This window comes from Egretta garzetta, unplaced genomic scaffold, assembly GCF_000687185.1.
Source record: "Egretta garzetta isolate BGI_Z169 unplaced genomic scaffold, ASM68718v1 scaffold388, whole genome shotgun sequence".
Classification (NCBI taxonomy): Eukaryota; Metazoa; Chordata; class Aves; order Pelecaniformes; family Ardeidae; genus Egretta; species Egretta garzetta.
The window spans coordinates 78,329-104,960 of record NW_009260610.1 but is presented as its reverse complement, the minus strand read 5'-3'; the positions used below and the strand labels follow the sequence as shown (position 1 = coordinate 104,960).

Genomic DNA, 26,632 nt, shown 5'->3' with positions numbered 1-26,632 from the left:
CTTATATGAAAGTGATGCAGTGACCATACCATTATGTTGTGGCAATACAGCATGGTAAAGTGCCATTTTTACACAATGATTTCTGTTTTTCTGGACAAGTCCTCTAGAGGGAGAACATAAATTCTTTAGAAGCAGCTAAGGATCTTCCTCAAGATACTACTTTTAATGAAATAATGTTACCCATGTCATTAAATAGTGAGTTTTGGAAACTAGATATTTCATTTTTGAAGTATTAGTACTGGTATTTTCCCTCTATAGTGAAAAATGTTGTATCAACTGAGTTATAGATACATCTTTCCCAAGCCATTTTCCTGCTTCCTGTTATTTCTAAAAGAAATAAATAATCTTTAAAATTCTAGTTCTGTGGGAGCTTCAGAGTGAAGAGCTTGACACACAGGGCATTGAGAATTAAAAGGAATACCACAGATCAATCGAAAAGTCAGCTTCTGTGGTGCACTGTTATTGTGCAACATTTTGTAACACGCTGCAATATTTGCTAGAATAAAGGCACTGGTGAGTTATTTAGTACGTTAATGGACAGTCCTGTTTGTACTAGTCATTTATTTTTCTGCTGGAAGGTAGTGCTTGTTAAGGAAGAGGAAAAAACATGCAGGAATAGCGGTAGTTACGAGTCAGAAAAGCAGTTGCTTGTCATATTTTTCTTTATTTGAATGCACAATGGTTATATACACTATAACTAATAAAGAATATATTTGGCCTGGAGAGCTCTCTTGCCTTAAGTAGAGCACAAGTTACAAACAGAAATATTACTAATGCATTTTGGTGGTGTGGAGTTGTCAGTTATCTCTGGAACTTCTGAAGATGGTCGGTGTTGTGTGCACACTTACGTACACACCTCTGTGTAACTGATAATGCCATTTTTGTGTATGTCCCTCTGTCACTGGTAGAGATCCTTGAACCAGTACCTGAAACCATAGTGAACCTGCAGCACACACACTAAAGCTGGAAGGATGCAGAGAGGATTATTGTGGCTTTCAAACAGGGATGCAATGCAAAGAGACAAATTTTGTTAAACTCTCTCAGTTTCGTTTAGTTTATAAAGAAATAATGCTGTTTCTTGTATGTTCAGTCATTCAGGCTAGGGACTCTCTTCTGGTCAACAACACATGAAAGCCTTCCTTGACAAACCACTTAGTCAGTTTGCCCCTCAGTATTAAGACTGAAAAAAAATGGACATTGTGGTAGGGGAATGGATTAGCTGTTTGGTTATAAGATCAATCCCTGCTGGACTTTGTCTCCAAATTTTAGAGTAAACATCCATCTTGCAATCCCACTCATAGCTTCTAGAGTGTTACTTAGGATCATCTCATAGAAAGCTGTAATTTATATTTTACAAGGTATATCTATCTCAAATACTTTTGCAAAGATATTTCTGCCCTTTTTTGTTCAGCAGTTAACTGACTAGTTTATACTATCAGTCACATTTTTTTTAAAAGCCTATAGTGCTTTCTATAATGTGGTTTCCAAATATTTGTTGTTATTCTCTCCTGGATTATGGCCTGTCAGTAACTGTAGGTTTCTTTCACTAAGTGCTGATTAAAGTATTTTCTGAGGTCTGTATTAGGTTCTGCGCCCTACATTATGACGTTTTTACTGACTTACAAATATATTATAGGTTTTAGGATCATTTTTTAAGATGAGAATTTCTGAAAATCTGCACAGGATTTGAAGCTGAAACAATTTTAAATGCATAAGTATATAGGAAAATAACTAAGACAATTTTAACGAATAGGTGCAATGTTGGTGGAACTAATTTTTTTTTAATTCAGGTTGCATTCCATTTCCTTTTTATAGGTTTGGTTTTAAGTTTTGAATAACGGGATTTATAATATATAATTTATACAATGATTTTGCTTTTCCAACAGTTGATAAATGTCACTTGATATATGTTTATTTAATATTTTAAAAAGCTTTGCATTAAATTTTAAACACGTAAGTTTATATGAGTGTAAATCTGTGTCTGTGTCTGTGTGTAACCACAGTATCTTTAATCTGCTAATCAACTGTACATACCTCTCGTTCACTTTTTCTGATGGGTGTCACTCAGTCTCTGATGCAAGAGGTTGATGAAGAGGGAAAACAGAAGTTCGCCTACATTTTACCTCGTAATATAACCTTGAAGCATAAATTTAATTACTTCCATGTACAGAAATGTCCATTTGAACTGTTTTATAAGACAGTATCACTCTCTAAATACAACAAATTTTGCTTGCAGTTGTGAGTGTGCAAGTCTTTGCATTCATAAATTCCACATATACATCACTTACTTTTTTATCCATGAAAAACATCTTTCCTTCACAAAGAATATGGTTTAGCAAATTCAGATTCTTGCTAAATGTAGAGTTTGGGAGTTTGGATTATTTTGAGATTTTCAAGTGTCAGAGATCTTTCTAGTCTCTGTTACTACCAGTTTTTACAGCTTGCAAAAGTGCTTTATAGATGCCTATTTTTTAAAGTCGAAGGGTGTTGGTGAGAAGTAACTTGGGTTGAAGTTACTTTCCATTATCTTTGTTAAAATATTTGTGTTGAAGTATCTTATTGCTAACATGAACTTTCAGTAGGGCCACTCCCAAATAAAGTTCTTTAATTATGCTGAAATGTTCTACGGCTTGATGCTATGCATCATCTCACTTTACCTTATTTCCCTTGTGGTAAAAATTTGATTTCTATTTTGTGAAAGTAAGATGATCGCATTCAAACTTGGAGCTCCTTGTCAGTGTAGCTATCCATATAGTCCCTATACAGAGTGACATACTTCTTAGCTTTTTACCATTTTGCTGCAAATAAGGTGTACCATCATTCTTAGAAAATATATGTAAACACATGAATGAGATGGATGATTAAGATGAAAGCATTTCTTGCTCAAAGAGCTCAAGCTCTTTGATTTAATTTTTAGCTCATCAAAGGCAGGTAAATTTTTAACTTACTTATCATGCTGTCTCTGGTCACACCCTCATGCTACTGCCATCTAGTATACAACAGCTCCTATGAAATGACAAACACTTTCTCACACTTCTGAATCAATACATTGTGGCAGCCTTTTTGAAAGTTGTCAATACTTCTCTCTGTTCTCTGTTCTACATTCTTCTGGTTCAGCCTTTATCTTTTCCTAGCTCATCTCTGATGTAATACAGCAATTTAGCTTTATATATCCTGTCAGGGAGAATATTCCTTTCCCTCATTGTTCTTCCTTTATTGTGTGCCTTTTTTTCAGAGTTAAAACATAAGTGATATCTTCATTATTAATTTCCTCTACTATTTTTATAACCTCTTTGATCGAGTCTCTGGCTCTCATCTCCAACGCTTAGCTTCTCTCTTTATGAAAAATACCTCTTTGATAGTGTGCCTGTTACTCTGTCTTGTTGTTCAAAATCAGAAAATCACAGTGCTGCTGTCTGATTCTTTCTCTATGTTATGGAAGGAGCTGGTTTGAATAGCAGCTTCCTATGTTTTTTGTACTCCTGCTACTGCTACTGTTCCAAAATGTTTCCTAGATCCATATCCATCCATGACATTTTCTGCCCTCTGTTTTTCCTGGCAGTATCTCGTCACATGTGTGACTTCAATATTTTAATTTTGCTCAGTTAATATAATTATTTTAAAAAGCTTTTCATTGCCATTTTTTTACATATGCAATGTTGTTTCCTCACTAGAGTTCAGTTCTGTGTCTTCCTTTTCCCCTTCTCCTTCTGCTCCCATTTCCTACTGTCATTGTTTTAATTTTAAAAACATTGCAGAAAATGAGTCAAAACTGAATGTTCAGTTGCAAATCTGAAAAGGAATCTACAGCAATGAAAAAATCAGTATAGCTAGTGAATATTGGTGTTTAACTGTCATGGACCTGATTGGCCAACAGTCTGTACCAGGTGACTCTTCGGTAGAGCACCGTTAACATTTTCCTGTCTGTGTGGGGTCTGTTGTGCAACTGTGGATGAGACATGGATTTCTCAAGTCTTCCCAGAGGTAGCAGCTCTTCCAAAGTTTTTCTCATTTCTGCTGCGAATAGACCTAGGGCAGTGGAATTATCAATTTGTATAAATGTATGAAACTTAAAGTTTTAATTCCCATCTTTTCTACCTATTGTTGAAGCATATAAAATTTTTCAGTAATGCTTTTGAACCTGAGAAGGTGCGTGTGGAATACTAAGTTGTTGCAAAATTACTGATGTTCTGTATGCTCAACCATCAAAACTGGCCATTACTGCAAGGTTATTTGGTACGTTTCTTTACATCAGCTAGAATCTCTTAAAAAATGTCTCTGAACATAAAAAAAAGTATTCAAAATAATATTTCTTTATAAAATAATCTTTATAAAAGTAAAACAACAAATCAAAAATAGCTGGACAGATCTTACTCTTTTGAATGTGCAAGGCATCAGAAATAATAAAAAGATTGAAAGCGTTAGCAAAAGAGCAGAAAATGAGGAGCACTTTTAAACAACATTGGCTTGCAAGTTATGATCATTTTGTAATCAACATGAAGACACTTAGTACTTTGAAGAAGATTACTGTGGGAGAAACATGCTTCAGAAAATTAAGGTGCAGTGCAGAACACAGTTTTTAAAGCTTAAGATGACAGCTTGAAATTCAAAAAACTGGCAAGGAAGTTCAAAGAAAATGCATAAAGATTTATAATCTAGTAGTTTAAACTCACAAGACTTGTACAGAGACCTGTTGTCACTTAGTCACTAAAGTATCTGCTACACCAGAGCTAAATATCTTCAGTATTTGTGGGTTCTTGTGGATGAATCCAGGAGCATAAATATCTATTCTTAAAAAAAAAAAAAAAATGTTTGAAAGTCATCTGGTAAAGACTCATGAGTCAGGATTTTTTCATGGGCAGGAACACTCTCTCTTTCCCATTGCATCCTGGAGGTCAAAATAGGTTGGACCACTGAATCTGTAACTATAGATCCAAGCTACAGTCTTTCTAAAGGGACACAGCGGCACAGTGAAATGTAGTAACAGATTACTTCCACCTCTTTCTCACATGAAATATGACAGTGGCTACACCAGCTCAGATCAAAGATTCATTTAGCACAGTATCCTATTGGCAGTCCATAGCTTCTGCCAGTAGCTTGTACAAATCGGTCTGGTAATGATATTTTCCAGGGTGCTGTCCCAGTCTTGGTCACTTCCTCTATGCCTCTTAGGATTTTGTAGACCTCTATGATATTCCCACTTAACTGTTGATTTTTGGGGCCAAAAAGTCATTGCCTATTTAAGCGATTGTGGCATGGATGCTACTGATTAACCATTCTCTAATTTTTGTATGCTTTCAGTTCTACCATATCCTGCTCTGAGATGGAAGGGGTGGAATTGCACACGCTGTTGAAAATGGACCATATCTTGGATTTTTACAGCATTTGTACATCACTGTTTTCTGCGTTTTTTTTCTCTATTCCTCTCTTAATAATTCCTAGCATTCAATTTACTTTTTTTGATTGCTACTGAGCATTGAGCTGATGTTTTCATAGAACTATCTATTATAACCCCAAGATCTTGTTTCTGTGTGGTAATAACTAGTCAAGACCATCACTGTTTGTGTAAAATTATTTTTCCCTTGTGCATTACCTTATGTTTATCTACAATGAATTTCATTTTTCGTTTTATTATTAGTCACTCAGCATTCTTCAATGTTTTTTTTCCAGTTGGCCTTCATTTTTGCTACCCTGAATGAAATTGTATCACCAGCAAACTTTGTCATTTCACTGTTCATTTCTCTTTTTCTGCTGGTGAATGCTCAAGTCCTAGCACAATTTCCTTTTGGGACAGCACTGAGAAAACTGATCATTTATTCCTGACCTTTGTTTCCTGTGTTTTAACCAGTTATTTGGCTGCAAGGGAATTTTCCTTTTTATTCAGTAAGTGTAGTTTCTATTAGAAAACTCCTGAGGAAACTTTTAAAATGTTTTAGTACCTTGAGTAACTTAATTATCTTCCATAAACTTTGCTACCTCACTATTTATTCCTTGGGTGCTCTGAAAAATGGACTTTTCCAGAATGTTTTGTAATAGGCTAACAGAATCTATAACAAAACTAAGCAATTCTGTTGTTGCTGCTTGTTACCGGCCCTTCATAGTTCCTGCTAATTACTATCGATATGTTATCTTGCCTATATCTGGACAACATTAGTTCAGTAGAACTGGGTTTTTTGGGTACTGGAAGTAAGTAGAGAGCTGATAGAAAAAAGCAGGTCAGTAGGAATAGCCATTATTTTGACTTAGGGTATGCTGTTGTTTGAACTTTCAGTCAAAAGAAACATCTAATTAGATACTGTGATTGCACACTAACATTAAGAATAAAATTTCAAACTAACCAGGAAAGCAAAATCTGAATTGTACATTCTGTATTGTCAAAAGGGCAGTTGCCTAAATTGTGCATGATCTCCTATGTGGATATACCTTTGTGAAATGTCATATATTTGAAACTATAAATAAGTTGATACAATCTCATCTTCAATTTCCAAATGCAGACATCCTTCTATAAATTTAAATACCGTTTCTTTTCATTCTATTCCTAAGTTCTGTGGTGCATTCTCAAATAAGAAGCTAGTATTTTCATTATATTTTACCTTTTCCATGATCTGTCAGTACTTTGTTTCTTGTTGGATATGACATATTTTTCTGGGCTATTACATGCTTGGTGTGATGGCACCAACAGGCTCTGCAACTTCTTCACACTCCCTCCCTCCTTGGGTGTGTCACTGGTTGTGTCAAAGGCCAGCTGTGAAATGGGGCAGTTCTGCAACCTTGGATCAGACTTCTGTGAAAAGAGCTGTATGAGAAAGAGCTGCAGGAAGCCTTGTGGGAGGTCTCTGTCTCACCCATCCTCAGTGGACCCACTGGCCTGGGAGCTGCATTTAAGCTCAGATCCTTACCTTTGTACGTCCCTGAGTCATGTTTTTAGGTATACTCTGTCTGGATGTATATCTTCTTGAACCTGACCTTGCCTTGCTGTCTTGATTTCCGGGCCTGACCTGGGACCAGCCTCATCCTTAAGGACTTGCTTGGTGACCCCTGGTCTGCGAGTGACCGTTACTGCACCTTCCCTGCAGTCCTTTCGCAGGTGCAATAGGTCTGTTGGCCACTGTTGGCCAGACTCTGGCTGCTGTTTGCCATACCATCACTATTGGCTCCTGGCTCCCCTGTCCTTCCCCTGCTGTCCTGCACCCTGGCACCTGAGTGTTCGGGATCTCTGGGTGTCGAGCTGTCATGTCATGGCTATTTCCCTAAGTGTGCTGCTGTCCGTATGGAAATCTCAAAAAAGTGTGCATGTTCTCAGATTGCACTTAGACAAAAAGGAGGAAAACAGAGCTGTGCTGGAGCTGATCAGTACAACTGGCTTTTAATTCATAAACACTTCTTAGATTATTTGCTGAAATTGTGCTCAGCTAGATCTGCTGCTCATACTGAGGCCTACACCGTAGGAAATGTGCCACCTGTGCTTAGTTTTCTGGAGCAGCTTCATTTCCTCTTACCTGCTTAAGCTTAAACCCAGATGTCCCTACCTGCAAGTACAAATAGGCCAGTTCCAGCCAGTTGTTCTCACTGCATGTCAGACTCAGTCCCTTCAATGAGGTAAAAAGCAGCTCAGGGTGATGGTTGGTGGGGGATGTTATGGTTGGTGCCTAGTGGTTTCCCCATGCACAAGAAATGCATTTTCAGGGAGACCTTTTAATACCCTTAGTCTTGAACACGTTGTTGATGTACTAGGTATCACTATTTGTCTCCCATGTGTGATTTGCCAAGCTTTCAGCAGACTCATGAAATTGTCTTTTTTTTTTTTTTTTTTTTTTTCCCTTTTTTTTCCCATGTTTTGCTGTCTGGCAGAATCATCACAACTGTCTTTTTCTCTTTTCGCTGCCTTCACTCCTTATTGTTAATACGAACCATGCTAACTTTAGTGTTGAAGTTTTCTCCTTTGTCTGAAAATCAGAGAGCAAACTGAAGGAGAGAAGAGTCTGTTACAAGAAGTAAGAGAAAGGTGAAGGGAAATGAGAATGAAAGGAAAGGGAATGAGAAGGGGGAAAGGTAATTACGGAAGTTAGCTGGGTAACAAGATAATAAAAGAAGAATTTGGGTGAAATATGAAAGTGAAGGTAAATGATGCTGGGGCTCAGAAAAGGGAAGCAGAAGATTCTTTTCATGCTAAAGACTGAAAGAGAAAGCCTAATAAACAGATCAAGACCAGGCTGGACAGGGCTCTGAGCAGCCTGTTCTAGTTAGTGGTGTCCCTGCTCACTGCAGGAGGGTTGGACTAGATGACCTCTAGGCATCCCTTCCAACCCCAAACATTCTATGATTCTATGTTTCTAAACTTTTTTCCTACCCCATTCCAAATTACAGGAATTTAAAATAGCTCAAATACTATTCTTTTTGCATTCTTTTAATTAATAGAAGCCTCCTGGGTTTTTTTTCACACAAAAATTTTTCACTGAGAAGGAAGGAGTTAAAAAGATAAATGTCCCCCCTGTTGTATTTGTCAAGTACTTCCCACATTCCACCTCTTACACAGGCATTACACCCTTTTCAGCCAAATTCCAACTTTTCTTAATATCCGCTCTTACTTTAATTTGTAAGTCCTTGTTACAGTGACAAGTCCATTTCTTTTTTCTAAATAGCTGTACTTTCCATATGCTTTAATTAACTGAGATCCATAGACATTCTGCAAATTGTATTTGAGTCTTAAGAAAAGGAACTGGCTTTTTAAAGTTTAGTCTATTTAATATTGTTATCCATACCACAAAATACCACAGCTGTTTGGCATAAGTGTGCCAAACATCACCAAGTGGGATTCATCTCACCTAGTTTTAGAGGTTTGCAATGTAGATATCTCTACCAGACCTAGTAGTTCTAAAGCCCCACAACAGAGAAACAGACCCTTTTAGGTACAATTTATCTAACATATTTATATCTTTTTATATCTACTTTAGGATGAATTGAATCAAACCATAAAAGTACCCATTTTTCTCACTAGAATATAGTACAACCAGTTTAGATGAATCTATCTGTCAAATAAATGCCATTCTCATGGTCTAGATTAGATAGGCATCATAAAGAATAAGTATCATCATCAACAGGTAGAAATGTGTGCATCTGCATATATGTGTCTGGGGAGGAAAGCTATGATGTGCTCTGTGGAATCTTTGCAGGTAAAGAATGGCAGTTACGAAAGAAAAGATTAGAGGCAGAACCTATCAGTTGTATTTTTGGAAAGCGAATGGGATCTCTTAAGTCATCTCTCTTTTTTTACGTGAAGAAGTGCAACCTCCACACTTTTTAAAAATGTAGCTTTATGTGGAAATTTTCACTACTTTGAGACTACTGGGCTTATCCTGTAGATGTTTTTCTTCCTACAGTGCTTAATCAAGCAAAGTCATTAGAGTGAAGACAGTTGGAAAAATACTTTTTTTTTTCTTAATTTCTAATGATGTATTTTTCATTATGTGGGTGCAAATTGCTAAAATGGTCTGAGAGGTCTCTGACAGTCAGTCTACGTTTTACAAGTCACAACTAGTCTAAATGTAAATATAATGGAATCTGAAACAATGTTAGCTTTATGTAATTTTCAATCTGTTGAAAGACTTCCTGTAGCTGTGTCCTCTTTTAAATAACTGAGTTAAAGGAAAGACTCGGTAATCATTATCATCTATATGAAAATGCAGTTCAAATGAAAACAGTAGGTTAGCTCCTAATATCCCTATTCAGATTTTATTCACTTAAGCAGTCATGTGGATGATAATGGGTATTTTGACTGATTAGAGACTTCAGTATCAGGTCTATAGTCATTATGACTAATGTTTTTGATTAACTAGTCATGCATATCAAAATAATTGGTCTGTGCTATCACTAACATGTATAAAGCTCCCACAGCATGTTCATCATTAACAACACAGAAAAAAGGAGGTAATTCAGGTCCTAAGGAGCTTACAAATCTCAATGGGGAGACAGTACAAAACACTGGGATACACATCAGAGAAAGCTACTTTCTCTTTTTATATAAAACACTAAAGGGAGAGAACAGTTTTAATACTTTTTGTGATGGGATATTTGTGAGGAAATTAGCTTTGAAGAGGTAGAAAAGAGAGAGGGTGTCTTATTGGGATGAGAAGACAGGTCCCGACATAGATCATAAATGAGCAGCCTTTTGCATTCATGTCTTCATAATTTTTTTTGGTTGGTAAAAGCAACATAATTAAATGAACTCAACAGTGAAAACCACCAAGCATTTTACTAAAACTATCCTGGAATAAATGGCTTTATCTGATGACATTTGAAAGCAAAGACTGCAAAATAGGGATTTTTTTCTAAATTCTTACTAAACTTTAATTAAAGTTATACACCAACAAAGTGTGTGCCTCATACATTTACATTATACATATATATGTATAATTCACATAGATACAAGTACATATATATTCATACATATAAGCCATACATATTAGCCTGGTCCCTGTTAAATGTACATTGTTTAAAAGTTACTGGAGAAGTTGGAGGTATAAAGTGATCAATAAATTGCTTTTGAAAGTGGAACCACAGATTTTGTCTATCAGACCCCCTCCTGCTTTTTAACTAGGAAAATTCTATTTCAGACTTCAGATATTCAGGTTTGGGTAATTTATTATATACTTCTCTAAAACTGAACAGGAGGAAGCAGTTGGTCTGATCTTATACAACCTGCAGTGTGGCTTATTCGAACTTGCCTAATTTCTTTTCTACAGGATCTAAAGATGTACATCAATGAATAGCTAATATAGAAAATACACTAGAGAGAAAAGCAGCATCTGAATTAACAGGAAAAAACATTGAGAAAGATTTTAATGGAGACCAATGAGAATACGTGAAACCTGTCATCTCTGTATCTTGGATCATTAAACTGTAAGCTCTCAACATACATCGTCAGATCAAATATCCCCCTAATTTTTTCCTTTGGGATTTTGTAACTACCTTTGTTGGTACTTTTCCCTTTGAATGCTTGGCCTAGTAACTCCACCTCCACAACTCTTTCTCTCTGCCATTTTACTTCTATCCTTCTACAAACTTTGTCAAAGCTCTTTCTCAGTACTTGGTCATTTCTTTACAAAGCTCAGACAAGGTTATGATGGTGGGCCCTAGACCTGAGACACTCCTGAACAACAAAAACTGAGCTTGAAGTGGAGATGGCAGGGGAAAATGCATACAGAGGAGCTTATGGAGAGGGGGTTACAATACTTAGGATCTGTTTCTGTTTCTCCTGATACTTTGTCTTGCTCCAACACTTTTCTCTTGATCTTTGTCTCATCTCCCCACTCTAGTATTACCCTCAGACACGCTTTCAGTATTTCTGAGTGGGAAGTCATTAAATTTCTGCAACAATTGCAAGCTTCACTCAAATGTGAGAACATTGGTGGAAAAAGTGGCAATCAGCTAATTACATAGTATTCATTATGATTCTAGCTTGGAATTATTTCTCCTATATTTAAGGAGCTATTAAACATCCATAGAAGTGCATTCAGTAAAAAAAATACTGGAGAAGAATTATTGTTGTTGTTTTTCTTCACCTATCCTCCATTCCTGAATGAAAGGGATGCTGTCCCCCAGCACTGAAGGATATTAGGCTTTCAAAATTGATCTGTAACCCCACTTCTGATGACTTAGTTTGAGCAATTCAGTTTACATAGGGCTTAAACTTTTTTTTTTTTGAGAGAGATTATTTCTGGATGTTACAAAGGAGACGTGATGAATTTAGGCTAATGTGTTACTTTATCTCTTCTGTCATGTTATTTGATGGGTAATATAGAAAGATAATAAAAATTGAAATAATTTCTTTCTAACACTGTAGCATAACCTGAGGCTAAAACTTCTCTCACTACCAGAGCTATCTTAGTAGGTTAGCCTATGCATACTTCTGCTTTGAATCCTGGAAGTTCTTGGAACCTTCAGCAGCCATTCTTGATCACTTAGTTTCTTGCTTTATGTTTTACTGCAATTTTTATTAGGAAATTTTGTTAGGAAAATATCAGTACTAGATATCACTTGTAGTTTAAAAACAGAAACAAAAACAAAACAAGAAAAAAACCTCAAACAGCTCAGACTTGTTTTCTGCTTGCTCCTACTTGGATTATTTTAAATTTGCGTCTTTATGAGACATTAGTGTAATTCATATTCTTTCAATGTAACTGTCCTCCTTATTGAATGGAATGTCAGAGCTATTGAAATAACTTTTAGAACTCATAGAAAATAAATAATATATAGGAAGAATGGAGGGGGAATCTGGTGGCATTTTTTAAAAGTAATGACAATTACAAAAAGTAATGACAAGGAATTTTCAACCTAAAAGCTTAATTTAAGTTCCTGAAAATGCTTGGAGGAAAAACCTAACACTTACAACTCTCTGAAAGAATCCTAGAACAAGAGTACAACCAGTACGAATTTATCAAAAAACATATGTTGAACTGTGGAGAGAAGAAAGCAGTAGATATATCACATACCTTTGTAAGGTTTTTGACAATTTAGCACGATACTGTCATTAGCAAAGTGGGTATCCAGATACAGATGAAAATACAGTAGGGTTGCTGTGAACTTTACTAATCTGTAGCTGGGGAGTAGTTATTAGTAGTTCATCATCAAAATGGATGGATATATTGAATGGGTCTGCCCTCCATCTGATATCAATCAATATTCTCATTAATGACTCAGAGGATGGAATAGACACAATACTTATTAAATCTGTAGACATCACCAAGCTAGGAGAGACTGCAGATAAACTAGAGGACAGTCTGAGAATGTAAAATGACCATGACAAATTGGAAATATAGGCTCGAAAAAAACCACCATGCTGCTCAGAAGCTGCCAGCAGAGGGTATTGCACTTAGCTGCCACTATTCATCAACACAAATACAGAATGGGTTACAACAGGTGAAGTAGATAAGGGTTTGGAGGTTCATTTTAGACCATAGAATGAGCAGGAACCAATTAAGTTATGCCCATAATGTTAAGGAAAATATTATACAGAAAAAGAACCCTATTGTGCTCAGCATTAGAAAGACTTCATCTGGAAAATTATGACAAGTTTAGGGAGCTGCACCTAACACTATTTAAAGAAAAGTCTAAGAGAAATACTTTGAGCTCTAGAGAACATAATGTATAAGAAAGGAATGGCAATATTGGGGTTGAGTGGCCCATGAAATAGAAAACCAGTACAAAAACCTGCTGCAAAGAGAAGAAAATATATTGGTTTTGATATCTTTGGTGGAAAGTAGGAGATGTAATTGTTAAATTTCAGCACAGAAAATTAAAGCTAAAAATAAGGAATATCTGTCTAAAAATAAAGATATTGAAGTACTAGTACAGATGACCTGAGGAAGGAGGCTGTGAACTCTCTATGACTGCAGATGAGAGAGGCATTTCTTGGGACTCCAGACAGGAGACATTCCCTCACATTCCCTGAAAGAGTCAGTCCTGGAAGTGTTCTCACTAAATGCAAAGGGCAGTTAAGGTAGACCAGTATAGCCAGGCAGTTGTGTATTAAATGAGTTTTGCTATGTTGAAACAAGTTATGAGAGGTATTTACCAATGCAGATGGAAATAATTAATATGGCTGCTAATTTATCACTTGTGAATAAAATGAAAGACTTTTTTCTTCTGTGCTTCCAAGTCAGGTTCATCTGAGGCGTGACATACTGGAGGTGGCTTCTTAAAAAGTTAGCTTATGATCATGTGTTGAAAAATGCTCTTGTACCTATGAGAAACTCAGGTTTGTAAGGTCAACTTTCTGGTGGCATCTTTTTCAGTTTACAGTAAATTAAAGTAAAATACTTGTCAACAAAATGACAGATCCTTGTTGCACCATCTTGAGGGATAGGAGTAATGTAATGGTAGAGACTCAAAGCAAATGGCTTCTCAAAAGGCATGCTGATGTACCAGATGATGTGGGAAAGCTAGAAAAGAGCATCCAGACCAACAGATGAATCTTTGATGGTCAAAAGAGACTATTATGTGACCCTTGCCCTGCAATTAAATATTTGGAATATGGACCTGAAAATTGACATTGCTGTGCCTTTACCTTCTCAGAAAAGAATAACTGCAGATACAGCACATTTGTTTTTTCCCTCAGTCTTCCTGCGCCCACCAGTGTATGAAACTGCAAAGAAGAGTAGTAGTTATAATTTAATTAATTTTTTTATGTCATTACTGCTCACATTCAGTATCAGAATCAGCACTTATAAAAGGACTTCCATTTTTTTAACTTGTAATTTGCTGTGTCTGCACATTCTTGCTGAGTGCCAGTATTATAAATTATTAATGGAAAGCTTTATGAAAATGTATAGACCATGATTGAATGAGGGAAGACGAGGTTCTAAGGTTGGTGCTGCAGCAATTTTAGTGATTACTGGCGTGGTGCCATAATTACAATTCTTATTAATATTGCTACGTCAGAGCTGGTGCATAAAGCAGATATCTTTATTCCTGTTTCTTTTGGTTCCTCTCTGAAAAGGGATTCAAGAGGATGCAGTCTCAGCTGAGGGCCATGCTAAAATACACAATGACATTAACAACTCGGTAAAGAGTTTAATGCTGGCCACCAGTATGGCACTGCATGCTGACCTTCAGCATCTGCATTTTTAGTTCAGTCTTTGCTACTCCTGGTGGTGCTGCCCAGGACATAAACCTAATGATGTAACTGCACTAAATGCACATCTGCATCAAATGGTGAATGGATTGCTGAAAATCTCCATTTACAGTTTCCTCCTAAAATCAGAACATTCTTCTTGTCCTGTTGTGCCTTTCCAGCGGCCTTGCTATAGCAGACATTTCAAAAGTTATTCTGGGTCTCTGAATAGATCTGTGCTGCTTAATGGCTCCAACTCATTATATTGTAAATTTGTTTCTTGTGTTTCAAATTTGTGCATAGGGGATGTGTTTGGGGGTACTTTTCATATTCATGAAAAAGGAAAAAAATTGAAAGTGCTAAGAAAAATGAATATTGAGCTAACATAGTCTATTTTTGCACGAAGTAAATATCAAGCTAATGCATAAGATTTATCCTCTATATTAAATCAGCAATATGTCTCATTTTAGGCCTCTCCTATGACTGCTATTTTTTACTGCAGTATTCAGTCATGCTGATTTATGCCATACTATCCTGTGAATATTTTGCAGAGTATTATCAATAATATAATTTTATCTTTGGGTCCAGATGGAATGAGCTTAGAACACAAAGCAGGCAGAAAGCATGATTCCTGCCTCAAGTAGTTTGCTGCTTGAAATAAACTCGGTATGAAATATGAGACAGGGACACAGGACATCAGGGAGTGGAGGGATGGATCAGGAAAGGCATCAGCCCAATTAACAAAATATTTTATTCTGTAAGGGCTCATGTACTCAATAAGATGTTCTGTTTGACTGGAAGGGTTTCATTACAGTCATGGCAGGAGTCCTTCTGGAGAGTAGGACCGAATCAAGATAGTGAGTAGTGGCATCACAGATCTACTCAGAAGAAGTGCTTCTACATGTGAAGAGAAGAAGCAGCAGTCTCATTAGTCTCATTTGAGTGCAAATATAAGGAATCAGAGCGATGGGAGAGGACTGGTGATACCAAAATAGCAAAGGGCTCTGGTCTCACTTCCTGCACTTGAGACCGAGTCAGGAATAACTGGCTGAAATACTCTTGTTTATTGTAGGCCTCTATTAGCAATAGCATTCTTGCTTACTTAAGTCATATAATATTTCCTTTGAATTGTGTTAAAGGTACTGCCCTTTTGGTTTTATCGATTGACCTGCTTATCCTGCACAGGGGAGCTGCCAAAAGTAAAATTCAATCATTTGCAAGAGTAACCCTCCTCATCTGCAGTAGTGCAGTTTAGATTTTTGTTGTGGATTCTAGCTCAAATCGAGTCTAATCCAGATGTGCTCTCAGGACTAGTCAGGCAAAATATGAGTGGACAGAGATCCAAATGTCCAAAATTTTGTCATATTTAGTTTGGATTCACCTCTCAACATTGTACTATATATTAAATAGTTCAGGATAAACCTTTTTGTCTTTAGTTGAACAATTTACATCTCAGAACTGTTTTTTAGACTGATTTGAGAAGTGTGCTCCCAACATTTTGAGTTGCACTTGCTCACATGAAAAGTTTGTATGTCTGTGAATGTAAGGATATGTGTTAATTTTCCACAAAAACTGAGTTCAGTTTAAATTCTGCTATGCTTTAGGTTCTGCTATTGTGATTAATATTCCCAAGGGAAGCATAATGAAAATCTTGATAGCTCAGCTGACTAAAACTTATATTGGCTACATCACTGATGTACTCTTATGTAGCTTACATTTCTGAAAACTTGGAGAAGTGTTATAAGATTTCTCCTTTCAACAGTGTACATCTTTTTTCTTAGAAAAAAGTTTTTTGGATGACATAGTTCTCTGAGGTTGAGTTGTGGGAAGTAGTTGCACATTTATGTTAGGACACCTATGAATATGTGTAACATGAAGTTGTTAAGCATTTCCATTGGCAGAACACAGGGTCTGACCCATGTCACGTGAAGTACATGTAAAAATAAAGCAAGTCATTCGTGTTTAAAAGTATTATTCCAGATCATATTTACTGTGGTAACATATTAGGATTCAAATATACATAAAAACTGTATTGCTGATAAATGTAGGGAGAAGTAGGAGAATGAGGAAGAAGACAGTGAAAAACTTTTGATCTCTAAGGGACTGCTATTGATTCTGAAGTTCACCACTGTTAATGGGTTAAATCTCCACAACCATTCCTCTTGATATTGGGAAAAATCTGTTACAAACTTTATTCTGGTCTCAGTTCAATGTCTGCTAGTAAGCTTGAGTCTCTGAACTTGGAGATGTGTAGTCTAAAACCATGCTATGAATATTCCATCATTTTTTAAGGAATAGAAATAGCCATCCTAAAAAGGGGTTTACTCAAAACAGTGATCAGGATTGCATGTGAAATCAAATTCATTAGCATTGCCCCAGGCTTACACAATTCTCTGCATATCAGCTTCTGTTCCATAGTTTCACAGAACAGAATGTGTTTCATTTAATTTTCCTTGAAAATTTACTTGGCCTAATATCTTGGCAGCAGTTTACAAACTTTGCTAGGTTATACCGCTGCCAGCAAGAATAAGGAAATGATTCCCAGTCTTCCATGAATAAAACTAAATTTGCTAAATTAAATATTTGTTTTCTTGCTGTGATATCAGTCAAACTAATCTTTTAAACTTCATCCAAGAAAATATTCATGCAATTTGAACTCACTAAAACTTGCAGCTAGACAAATTCAGACTAAGAGTAAGATGCAAATTATGGAGAGCTGAGGTAATTAATCTCATGCATCACTTGCCAAAGATTACAGTTGGTGCTCATCAGTGGTAAGCTCAAACCCAAGACAGGATGCATTTTCTAGGAGTTATGGTGTAGTTCACCTATAACTATTGATCAAGAAGCAGGAGTTAAGTGTTAAGACCTAGACCAGGCAAGATAACTTTTTTTTTTTTTTACTTAATGCTTATAAAGTCAAATAGAAGCCTTTCAATACGGTTTGTTACTGATTTTCAGTATGCATCAAATCATTTTGTTTGTTGTTTTTTTCTTCCTGACAGGTGCAGCTAGTTACAACAGTTTTTATGTTTTTTGCAAAAATTTCTGCCAAGCTGTGAAACCTGGGAAACTGAGGGTCCGCTGCAGTGTGTGTAAACAAGGAACACTGACGCTGGCAAGGGTAAGCTTTTTTGTTTGTGTGATTCAAGGTTTTGGAGTATATGGAAATGATACATTTAGTTTTATTTATTTGCATACACGTGGCTATGTATATATGTATTTCTACTTAATGTTTTTCTTGCTGTTTATAACTGAGAAGAGTAATTCAAAGGTTTGTGAAAATTTCACTTGCTCAACTCCGTTATTTGCAGTACACACACAAGGAACACATTGCAGACTTAGAGCTCTGATCCTGTAAAGACATTCCTAGCTTTGTATTTTAAGGACTATTGATTAACCTGGTAGTATGAACACAATGTATACAACTACATGTGTGCTAAAGATTGGAGCAGTTGTTAAGGCCACAGAAAGACCTAAATTCAGGTCCTGATTGTGACCATTATGGAATGAGACAAGGAGGGATCGAGGGGCTGTGCAGTTGAGAATATTAGTCTCTCCTGCCAAGCTGCCACATGTAAAGTTGTGAGAAAGTTATTGTGCTGGGACAGAAAGTTAGTAGGAGATCTGTGAAGCTTGCTTTGCATCCTAAAATGGGAAAATGGTGTTTCACTTCTATGTGCAGTAGTGTAAAGGGTTTTTTTGGGTTTTTTTTGTCTAAGTGCTGCTGAATTTCAGTGGTTATGCTACTGGGGAATGAGAATCCCCCCTCTCTCATAAATCACTGTGTTTGTCAACCAGGTTTGTTATGTGAGGTATTTCAGTTTTGCAGGAGACTGAGCTATAGATTGTGGGGGGAGGCTTTCATATTTGGCACATGTTTAAGTGTTTAAATTTGTCTTTCACTGTGATTTAAAATGGCTAATTTCAGCTTCATGTTCTTGATGTAGCCCAGTGTTTCATGTCTTTACACGTAATAACACAATGATGTCCTTTAAAAAGCCAGCTCCTGTATTCTCATTGAAAAGAATAAACTGTACCAATGCTTATACACGTCTAATTCAAAAAGCTACAACAAACCCCCTCAAGCTCTACATGCTATTCCTGAATTACCTGACTATCTCTGATTTATTTCAGAGGCTTGGAAGTGCTGCATTTTGTGGTGTTCCAAATGAACACGTCTACGAGGATTTGTTTTCTCCCAAAAGTTGCATTTAAATATATGTGATTAGTATAGGCTTGAATAACATATAAATCAAGATACAAGAGAAGTTGCCATTAATGTGCATTTCCAATGGTATAATAGTCAGGATGGATAAAAACACAGACAGCGTTGTATGCAGCTTGAATACAAGCAGTCAGTGGTGCTGAAAGAAATTGCTGTTATCACTAGATGGTTTTGAACCTTGTATACTGCATTGACAGCACACAACATCTGTCCTTTGCTAGACTCAGTGGCTTCCTTCAGCATGCCCACTTTTGGAAATGATGACTTTCACACCTGTGCCATTTGGTTTGGAATCGTTATGTTCCTTGTATTAAGTAGACTTAAATAGATTTATTTCCAAACTTTTCATTTTTTTTACAGTATCTGCTAAATAATGTTCCTCATTTTGGAGACTTTAAAAAAAAAATCTCTTATTGTCTCCCAAGAATTCCTCATAACTCCACAATAAAAACCCTATTATAAAAAGTTCCAGTACAGCATATTTCTAAATCCACTTTTTGTATCCGCTTGTCTGGAATGTACATGTGCCTACATTCATTTGGCAAATACAGGGTCAATAACACAATAAATATACACAAGCTGATAATTTCCATTGAATGAGCAGAGTGCAGCTGCTACATTTTTCTATTAGCATATTTTACAGTAGATATGAAAAGAAAGTAGCTGGAAACTTGTAGTAGAAGCATTCACATTTTTCAAGATTAATTCAAAAAACCCAGCTTGCAGAAGATTTGAGAAGGTACTTCAGCATAAAAGTACAAAAAAGAAAAGGGAAATGTATTTTAGAGAGTATGAGATTATAATTTTTGTCTGTTTTAGTTTTTAAATAATGCTTGTCTATGAAAATAATTTGCACTTAAGGTTCTTCTTACTTTCTCCCCAAAACAAAGAAAACCTGATATTATTCTTTTCCTCTTGAATTCGAGCAGAGCACGGTAGTTGGGAAACTGTGAGTGTGCTGTTCCAGCAGTTTGGGCTGGCAGTCCTCAGGACTTCCAAAGTGCAGTATTTGCAATACAGGCACACCTATTGCCATGGATGTGCTATGCACCAGTCTGTTTTATAAATGCATACCATCTACCTCAGTCCTGTGGTTATGACAATTAGGTACAGATTTGGCATCTGCCTGGCCCTTGTGACCTCTTTTCTTCTCACTTTCTGGTCCATCTCCAGGGATACAGAAAATAATTCCAGCTGAGGAAGCCCAATATGTGTACTAGGCCCCATTTATTTTTCAGTACTGTGTAGAGACCTCTCTGCATTAATTCCAGGCAAAAGTGTGGCCCTCCCAGCAAGAGCGTTTTATCTACTCTGCCTTCTTCAATGCATTGCACTTTACAGAAGGCAAGTTATGTCAGGCTGAAAATGTTACTGTCAATCGCTTGACTTTTATGCACATTTAAAAAAAAAATCATGTAAGTTAGTATATTACCCCAAACCCTCTATCTGGCCCCTCCAATCTCACCGGACTATGACAGTGATTGCTGATAGACATCTTCTCTATTGGTACTACAATTATTTTCCTTTTATAGAGAAATTATGCAAAATAAAGTTGACATAAGCAGACTATAAAAAAGCTTGTCTGTACCACCATACTACAAATTTGTCAGCAAAGCTGGTTTTTTTTAAGATCTTTTTCTTTCCAATTCTCCATAAACTGTGCCTGACCTTTACATGGCAACACAGCAAGTTTCTTGAGAAGCTCTCTTGTGCCATAGGCAGCAAAGCACCGTGTAAGTCAGCATCTGTTACACTAATTCTTTTATTGAGATTAAAGTGAATACCTGTGTAAAAACCACACAAAGCTTTGGGCAGCCTTAACTTACTCTACATGCTAATCCTTTTCATACCTAAGCCACAAATGACCAATCTAATTAAATTGAGCTTTCTTTTTTCATAGTGTGTTGACTGACATTTTAAAATATTACTTATTCATTTAAATAGTCTTTATATAAGTCTAATACCTTATTTAACTGTCATGCCTATTTGCATAATATTATTTTAATATATGATGCTCAGACTAAATTTATGATACTATATTTCTATGAAATTAAAGAGCCCGCTGTTTTTATTTTTACCAAAGACATTCATCTAAATATTAAATTTGTAATTTTACAGATGACACTTAGGTTGGCGTTTTGTGAACACTGCATTACCTAATACTTTATGGAAGATATATACCAAATTGATTTAATTATAAGAAAACATCAGTCACTGCAAAAGTATCACCTCTCCCCTGTTTCTCTAATTAATCAAGCAAAATCATGCCTGGAAAGATTGGAGTGTGGGAGTCTTATGTAGACCACCTACAAGGCTGACAGCAACTTTTTTCAAATAGCTCAAAAATTTTAGTCATTGGTTTCACACCGTTTATATCTTTTGTTGCTTTTAAGCTTTTAAAAATATTTCTTTCATATACACACAATGCTGCAATTTGTTTCAGCAGCTATGATTCAGATAATCAGGGAATTCCTCTTTCAGAGAAAAAAAAAACAACAAAAAACCCCCTGATTATAGCCGTCACATTTACAGGGGTTTTTTTTGAGCCTTAGCAGTGTCAACATGCACAGTGTTAACTCTATAATGAAAATGCCTATCTGCAAATGGACAAACTGGTACACACCGAGCTACACCCATAAAGCACACATTTGCAGTGTAACTGACCTTGTGACATACACTTGGTATAGAAGACGATAACATTTGATCTGGTATCTGTTTGTCATAATACAAAATTCAGCCAGGGTAAGCATCTGGATTGGAAGTGTGGTAAATGGACTGTAGGTCTCAGTACTCAGCCACAGGTGCTGCGGTGAGGCCATTTCTACTGCGGGGACTCAGGACTCGTTACCATTGGGTAATTCCTCACATTGTGTCCTTGGTAGTACTGACTGAGTTTTCAGTATATCCTCTAGCACAAGCACCAGAGGAGTTTTGCATAGCTGCTTCTATGGTTTTCTAGTGTTCCTTGTAGCTCACATTGTTATTTCAGATCTTTTCAGACATGGGGAGTTATATTTGGGCCTGATTTAGATCCCCGCAGCTGAGATTAGTTGCTGGCACTGATAGCACATCTGGATTTTATTCAGCAGCTGGTGCATACAGTCCCATTGCTGTCCTTGCCCTCCACGCTCCAGTGAGCCTCCTGAGTTTACAAGTTTTGTTAAACTGCCTCTGCCCTAGAAACGGCTCTTTCATCATTTGTCATATTAGGGATATTGCTTCCATCTTACTGCTTTTCATCTTAAAACTAACAAAAAAATGGACACTTGCTGAATTTTGTTTCCCTGGCACCATGAAAAGCTTGTCGCTTAGGTAGCTTGTCAGTTAGTGTAGGCTATGTGGTAGGCACATCGCAGTTCTGCAAGGGAGAAGCGCAGGTGTCTTTCAAGTGCCTTCCAGTGACTGACAAATAACAGGTCATAGGTGGTTTAAGTGATCTTCCTGATAGATGATACTGCAGTATTTTGAATTCGATACTTCCATATTTCCTAGGAAGAGAAAGATCTTTAATACAGTCATTTTCTTTGAGTTCTTACTTCCTAACTCCATTTTAATTGAGTTATTTAAGTGGGGTGTTTTCTTTTTAAGGAATATAAACTTAGCAGAGAGTCTCATTAATATAAAATAAAAAGGTAGTTTACTTTTAATCTCTCTTTTTTTAATATATCGCTGTGAAACTCCGTTCCACAGTGCACTATATCTCACCACTGCTCATTTCAGATGACATATTTTTCCTGGAATTTATTGCTTGTATCTTGGCTCAGTGACAGCAAAAGAATTTGCATCAGAGCAAGGCTGACTGAAAGAGAAAGGGACAAGTAGCACCTCTGCAATTCGCTAGCCCTTACCGCTGCTGAGTCAGCTTCTCCCCGCTGCTGGTTACCACTGCTGGGGTAATATTGCAAGCAGGTTACAAAAAATCAATTTGTCCTTTAGCTAAACTGCAAAATAAACTCCACCTCATGTAGCGCAATGTGATAAAGTGTGATCTCATTCACAGGCTGGGGAGATATTAAAAATGGGATTGGATTCTTGAGACTGGATGACATGGGTATTTGTCTCTCCAAAATTACATGTTTGCTGTGAGGATAAAAATGGTTTTGATACATCTTAGCTAACACATGACAAACACCGTGTGTTAATATACTTCCATTGAATACTGTGCGTAGGAAAGTTACCATTGCAATGTGTGCTCCTTGGTCAAACTAACAAATGTGAAGCAACCATTTATGGTTGGGTTCCTGCTAATGAATGTGTTAGTATGAAAATAGCTTAATTTCCCTGCATTCGGCTGACAGAAGTACTACTTACAGGAAATTACATGTATTCAATATACGTGCTTCTTTCTACATAAATAATGAAAAATGTTTCAATTCTGACGTCTAAATTACCACCACTGGGCACTGATGTTAATGCTGTTTTGAGAAGACCCATGCAGAGAAAAAGAGCTCTCAGAACTCTTTTTTTCCAGTATTTCCACAGATTCAGGAAATCTTTCTGCATTAGTTATAGTAAGTCATCATACTTAATCATAAGCCAGATTTTTTTCTAGTGAATTAATGGGCAATGGGCACAAACTGAAGCATAAGAGGTTTCAGTTGAACATGAGGAAGAACTTTGAGGGTGACAGAGCACTGGAACAGGCTGCCCAGGGGGGTTGTGGAGTCTCCTTCTTTGGAGATACTCAAAACCCATCTGGACAATGTCTGAACCTGCTCTAGGTGAACCTGCTTTATCAGGAGGGTTGGCCTAGATGATCTCTGGAAGTCCCTTCCAACCCCTGCCATTCTGTGATTCAGTGGGGTTTTTTTCAGAGTGAGGGAACATCTTAAGATACAAATATGTTGTTCTGTTGTGTAGCCCAATCCCAGATATGCCTGGATGCCAGATAGAAATCAGGCACATTCTCATCCTCTACCTACCTGCTACTCAGGCGAGTGTACTCTTTTGTGCAATCGTTTCTCCCATGACACTATCTGATGGTGACAGGCTTGCTAAATATGAACTGTTGAGACTCTTAGTGCAGGACTATATTATGATAGTAAGTCCTGTCTCTTAGTAGTGTTTGTAGTTTGTCCTGGTTTTGACTGGGACAGAGTTAATTTTCTTCATAGTAGCTTGCGTAGTGCTGTGTTTTGGATTTAGTACTAGAAGAATGTTGGTAACCCTCTGATGTTTTCAGTAGTTGCTGGGTAGTGCTTAGACTGGCCAAGGACTTCTCAGCTCTCAGCTCTGCCAGGGGCACAAGAAGCTGGGAGGGGGCACAGCCAGGACAGCTGACCCGAACTGGCCAAAGGGGTATCCCACACCGTATGGCATCACGCTCAGTATAGAAACTCGGGGAAGAAGAAGGAAGGGGGGGATGTTCAGAGTGATGGTGTTTGTCTTCCCAAGTCACTGTTATGTGTGATGGAGCCCATGGGAAGTAGTGAATAAATTCCTTGCTTTGCTTTGCTTTGCTTGCATGTGTGGCTTTTGCTTTCCTTATTAAACTGTCTTTATCTCAGCCCAGGAGTTTTCTCACTTTTACTCTTCTGATTCTCTCCCCCATTCCACCATGGGGGCAGTGAGCGAGCGGCTGCATGGTGCTTAGTTGCCAGCCAGGGTTAAACCTCAACATAGCTCCTGCACAATTCCATGCTAACATGGATACAAACCCTCTGTCTGTCATATCTATCCATTAGGTAGTTTCAGCAGTTTCCAGTAACAAAATCTGTCTCAGAAGAGGGTATTTTTTTCCATCCTAGCAAAGGAGAACCTATCACTAATGGTCCTGACTAAGGAGGCCAATATTTTTAGTACTTTTACTGTAGTTCCACAGGCACCATACTTGTAAGGAATTTATGTCATCCACAAATTTAGTGCTGAGCTGACCCAGAATCCAGAATTATGGATGGAACTTTCCAAAGAAGGATTGCATGGGGTCTGCCATTGCTCGGCCAGTGTCTTCATTGCTTTTAGTAACAAGAATATCAGAAGAAAAAAAAAAAAAACAAACCCCCTACATTTATACCTTAAAAAGTCTGTTTTCTTTGATGATCTCTTAGATTCTGCCAAATCCAGCCACACCCTGGGGAGGCTGCTCCAACACATTAAGATACTGTGGCACTTACTACAGGACTAAGAATGTTCAACATTGGGTGACCACAAGCTTATTTTATGACCATTTTATTCTTTCTTCTCCACTCCTTTCTCAGACTCTGAGCCTCACTTCACACTGAACCCCCTAAAGGACAGCCTCTCTCTTGCATCTGCCTTACACAGGGAGCCTGCCGTTGAGGCTGGCCTCCAGAGTGCTAAGCTCCATCTGAAGAGAATAGTTGGTAGGATTCAGAAGACTGGATATAGTTTTATTCAGGCTTTTGGCTACCTCTTTCACTTCATTTTGCAATACCACTTAAGACAAATTTCACTACACTGGACATCAATTTTTTAATTTATGTATATATGGTAAGCAAGTGCATATTTGATTTATGAAGAAAATTATTCCATTCATTCCAAAAGACAGGAACAGCAATTCTTTGATGCAAAATGAATTTTGCAAAGGAAACAGTTTTGCCTCTGTGTTGAAAAAATAACGTATAGGTTTTTATTCCATTTTAATGGAATAAGAAAGTATGTTTTAACTTCTAATTCTATTAGAAGCTCTGAGATATCTATACGTGATTTATAATATTTATTGCAGTATGTGTTTCCAGTGAGATTACACATTATAAACTGTCTGAAAAGCTGGAAAAAAATACCAATTATTGGAAAGGGGGAAAATGACTTCAGTGTTATGTACCACTTCAAGTCATGCTGTGAAATAAAACTGCCCTTTATAATGTGGAGCCTAAAGTGGGTTTCTCCAGCCTGGGTGACAACAGTCATAAATGAAAAGGAAAACAGTTACCAAATTTACTTTCAGATTAGACTTCTACATGAGTCTCTGAATCAAATGTCTAATGAACCTTTTTCGCCAGAGGAGATAGATATAAGCCTAGGAATATAGCTAGCGTTCAGTGTATCCTATCTTTGCAGTTGCTGTGATATCAGAGAAGCATAGACTCACAGACTGGCCGAGGTTGGAAGGGAACTCTGGAGGCCTTCTGGTCCAGCTCCCCTGCTCAAGCAGGGCCACTTGGAGCCAGTTGTCCAGGCCCGTGTCCCTTTGAATATCTCCAAGAATGGAGACTCCACAGCCTCTCTGCATAACCTGTGCCAGCGCTCAGTCACCCTCAGAGTAAAAAGGTTTCTCCGTATGTTCAGACAGCACCTCCTGTGCTTCAGTTTGTACCCATTGCCTCTGGTCCTGTCACTGGACACCTCTGAAAAGAGCCTGGCTCTGTCTTCTTTACATCCTCCCTTCAGGTATTAATACACAGTGATGAGATCACCCCTAACATGTAGTTCAGTATATCACTGAAAGCCTGGGACTAGTAAAAAATACCATGCTCAGGGTAACACTTGTTTTCTCCAAAATACTGCATTTGAATTGCTTTTGTGTAACATTGCACATTCTCTGGACTGTAATCAAGGATCGTTTGATAAATAGATCCTGTATTTCGTAACTCCTACTTCTGAAATCCTTAGAAATTTGGAGCACTTACCATTGGGTGGCGTGGGATCATGTCTACATGGAGATCAGATTGTGTTTCATTCTTGTATAGGTCTTGTGCTGTTTCTCTTCATGTTTTTTACATCTTTCTGTTTAGATGTATACCTTCGGGGAAAAAAAAAAAAGGAGTACTAAGTAAGCCTTATTCAGTTTTAGTTTGGGCTGTTTTGGGAGGCAGAAACGTAACCGGAGAGGG

The 26,632-nt window shown here is 37.3% G+C and overlaps 1 protein-coding gene across 1 annotated transcript in view; it reads left to right on the top strand.

Annotated features, from left to right (window-relative positions):
- LOC104131677 (E3 ubiquitin-protein ligase parkin-like) overlaps nucleotides 1-26,632 on the top strand; it is a gene marked incomplete at its 3' end in the record, with an annotated part of 228,958 nt that overhangs the window by 128,262 nt on the left and 74,064 nt on the right. The window contains exon 4 of the mRNA XM_009644875.1: nucleotides 17,617-17,735. Within this exon, the coding sequence (XP_009643170.1) occupies nucleotides 17,617-17,735 (119 nt within the window). The remainder of the gene's footprint in view (nucleotides 1-17,616; nucleotides 17,736-26,632) is intronic.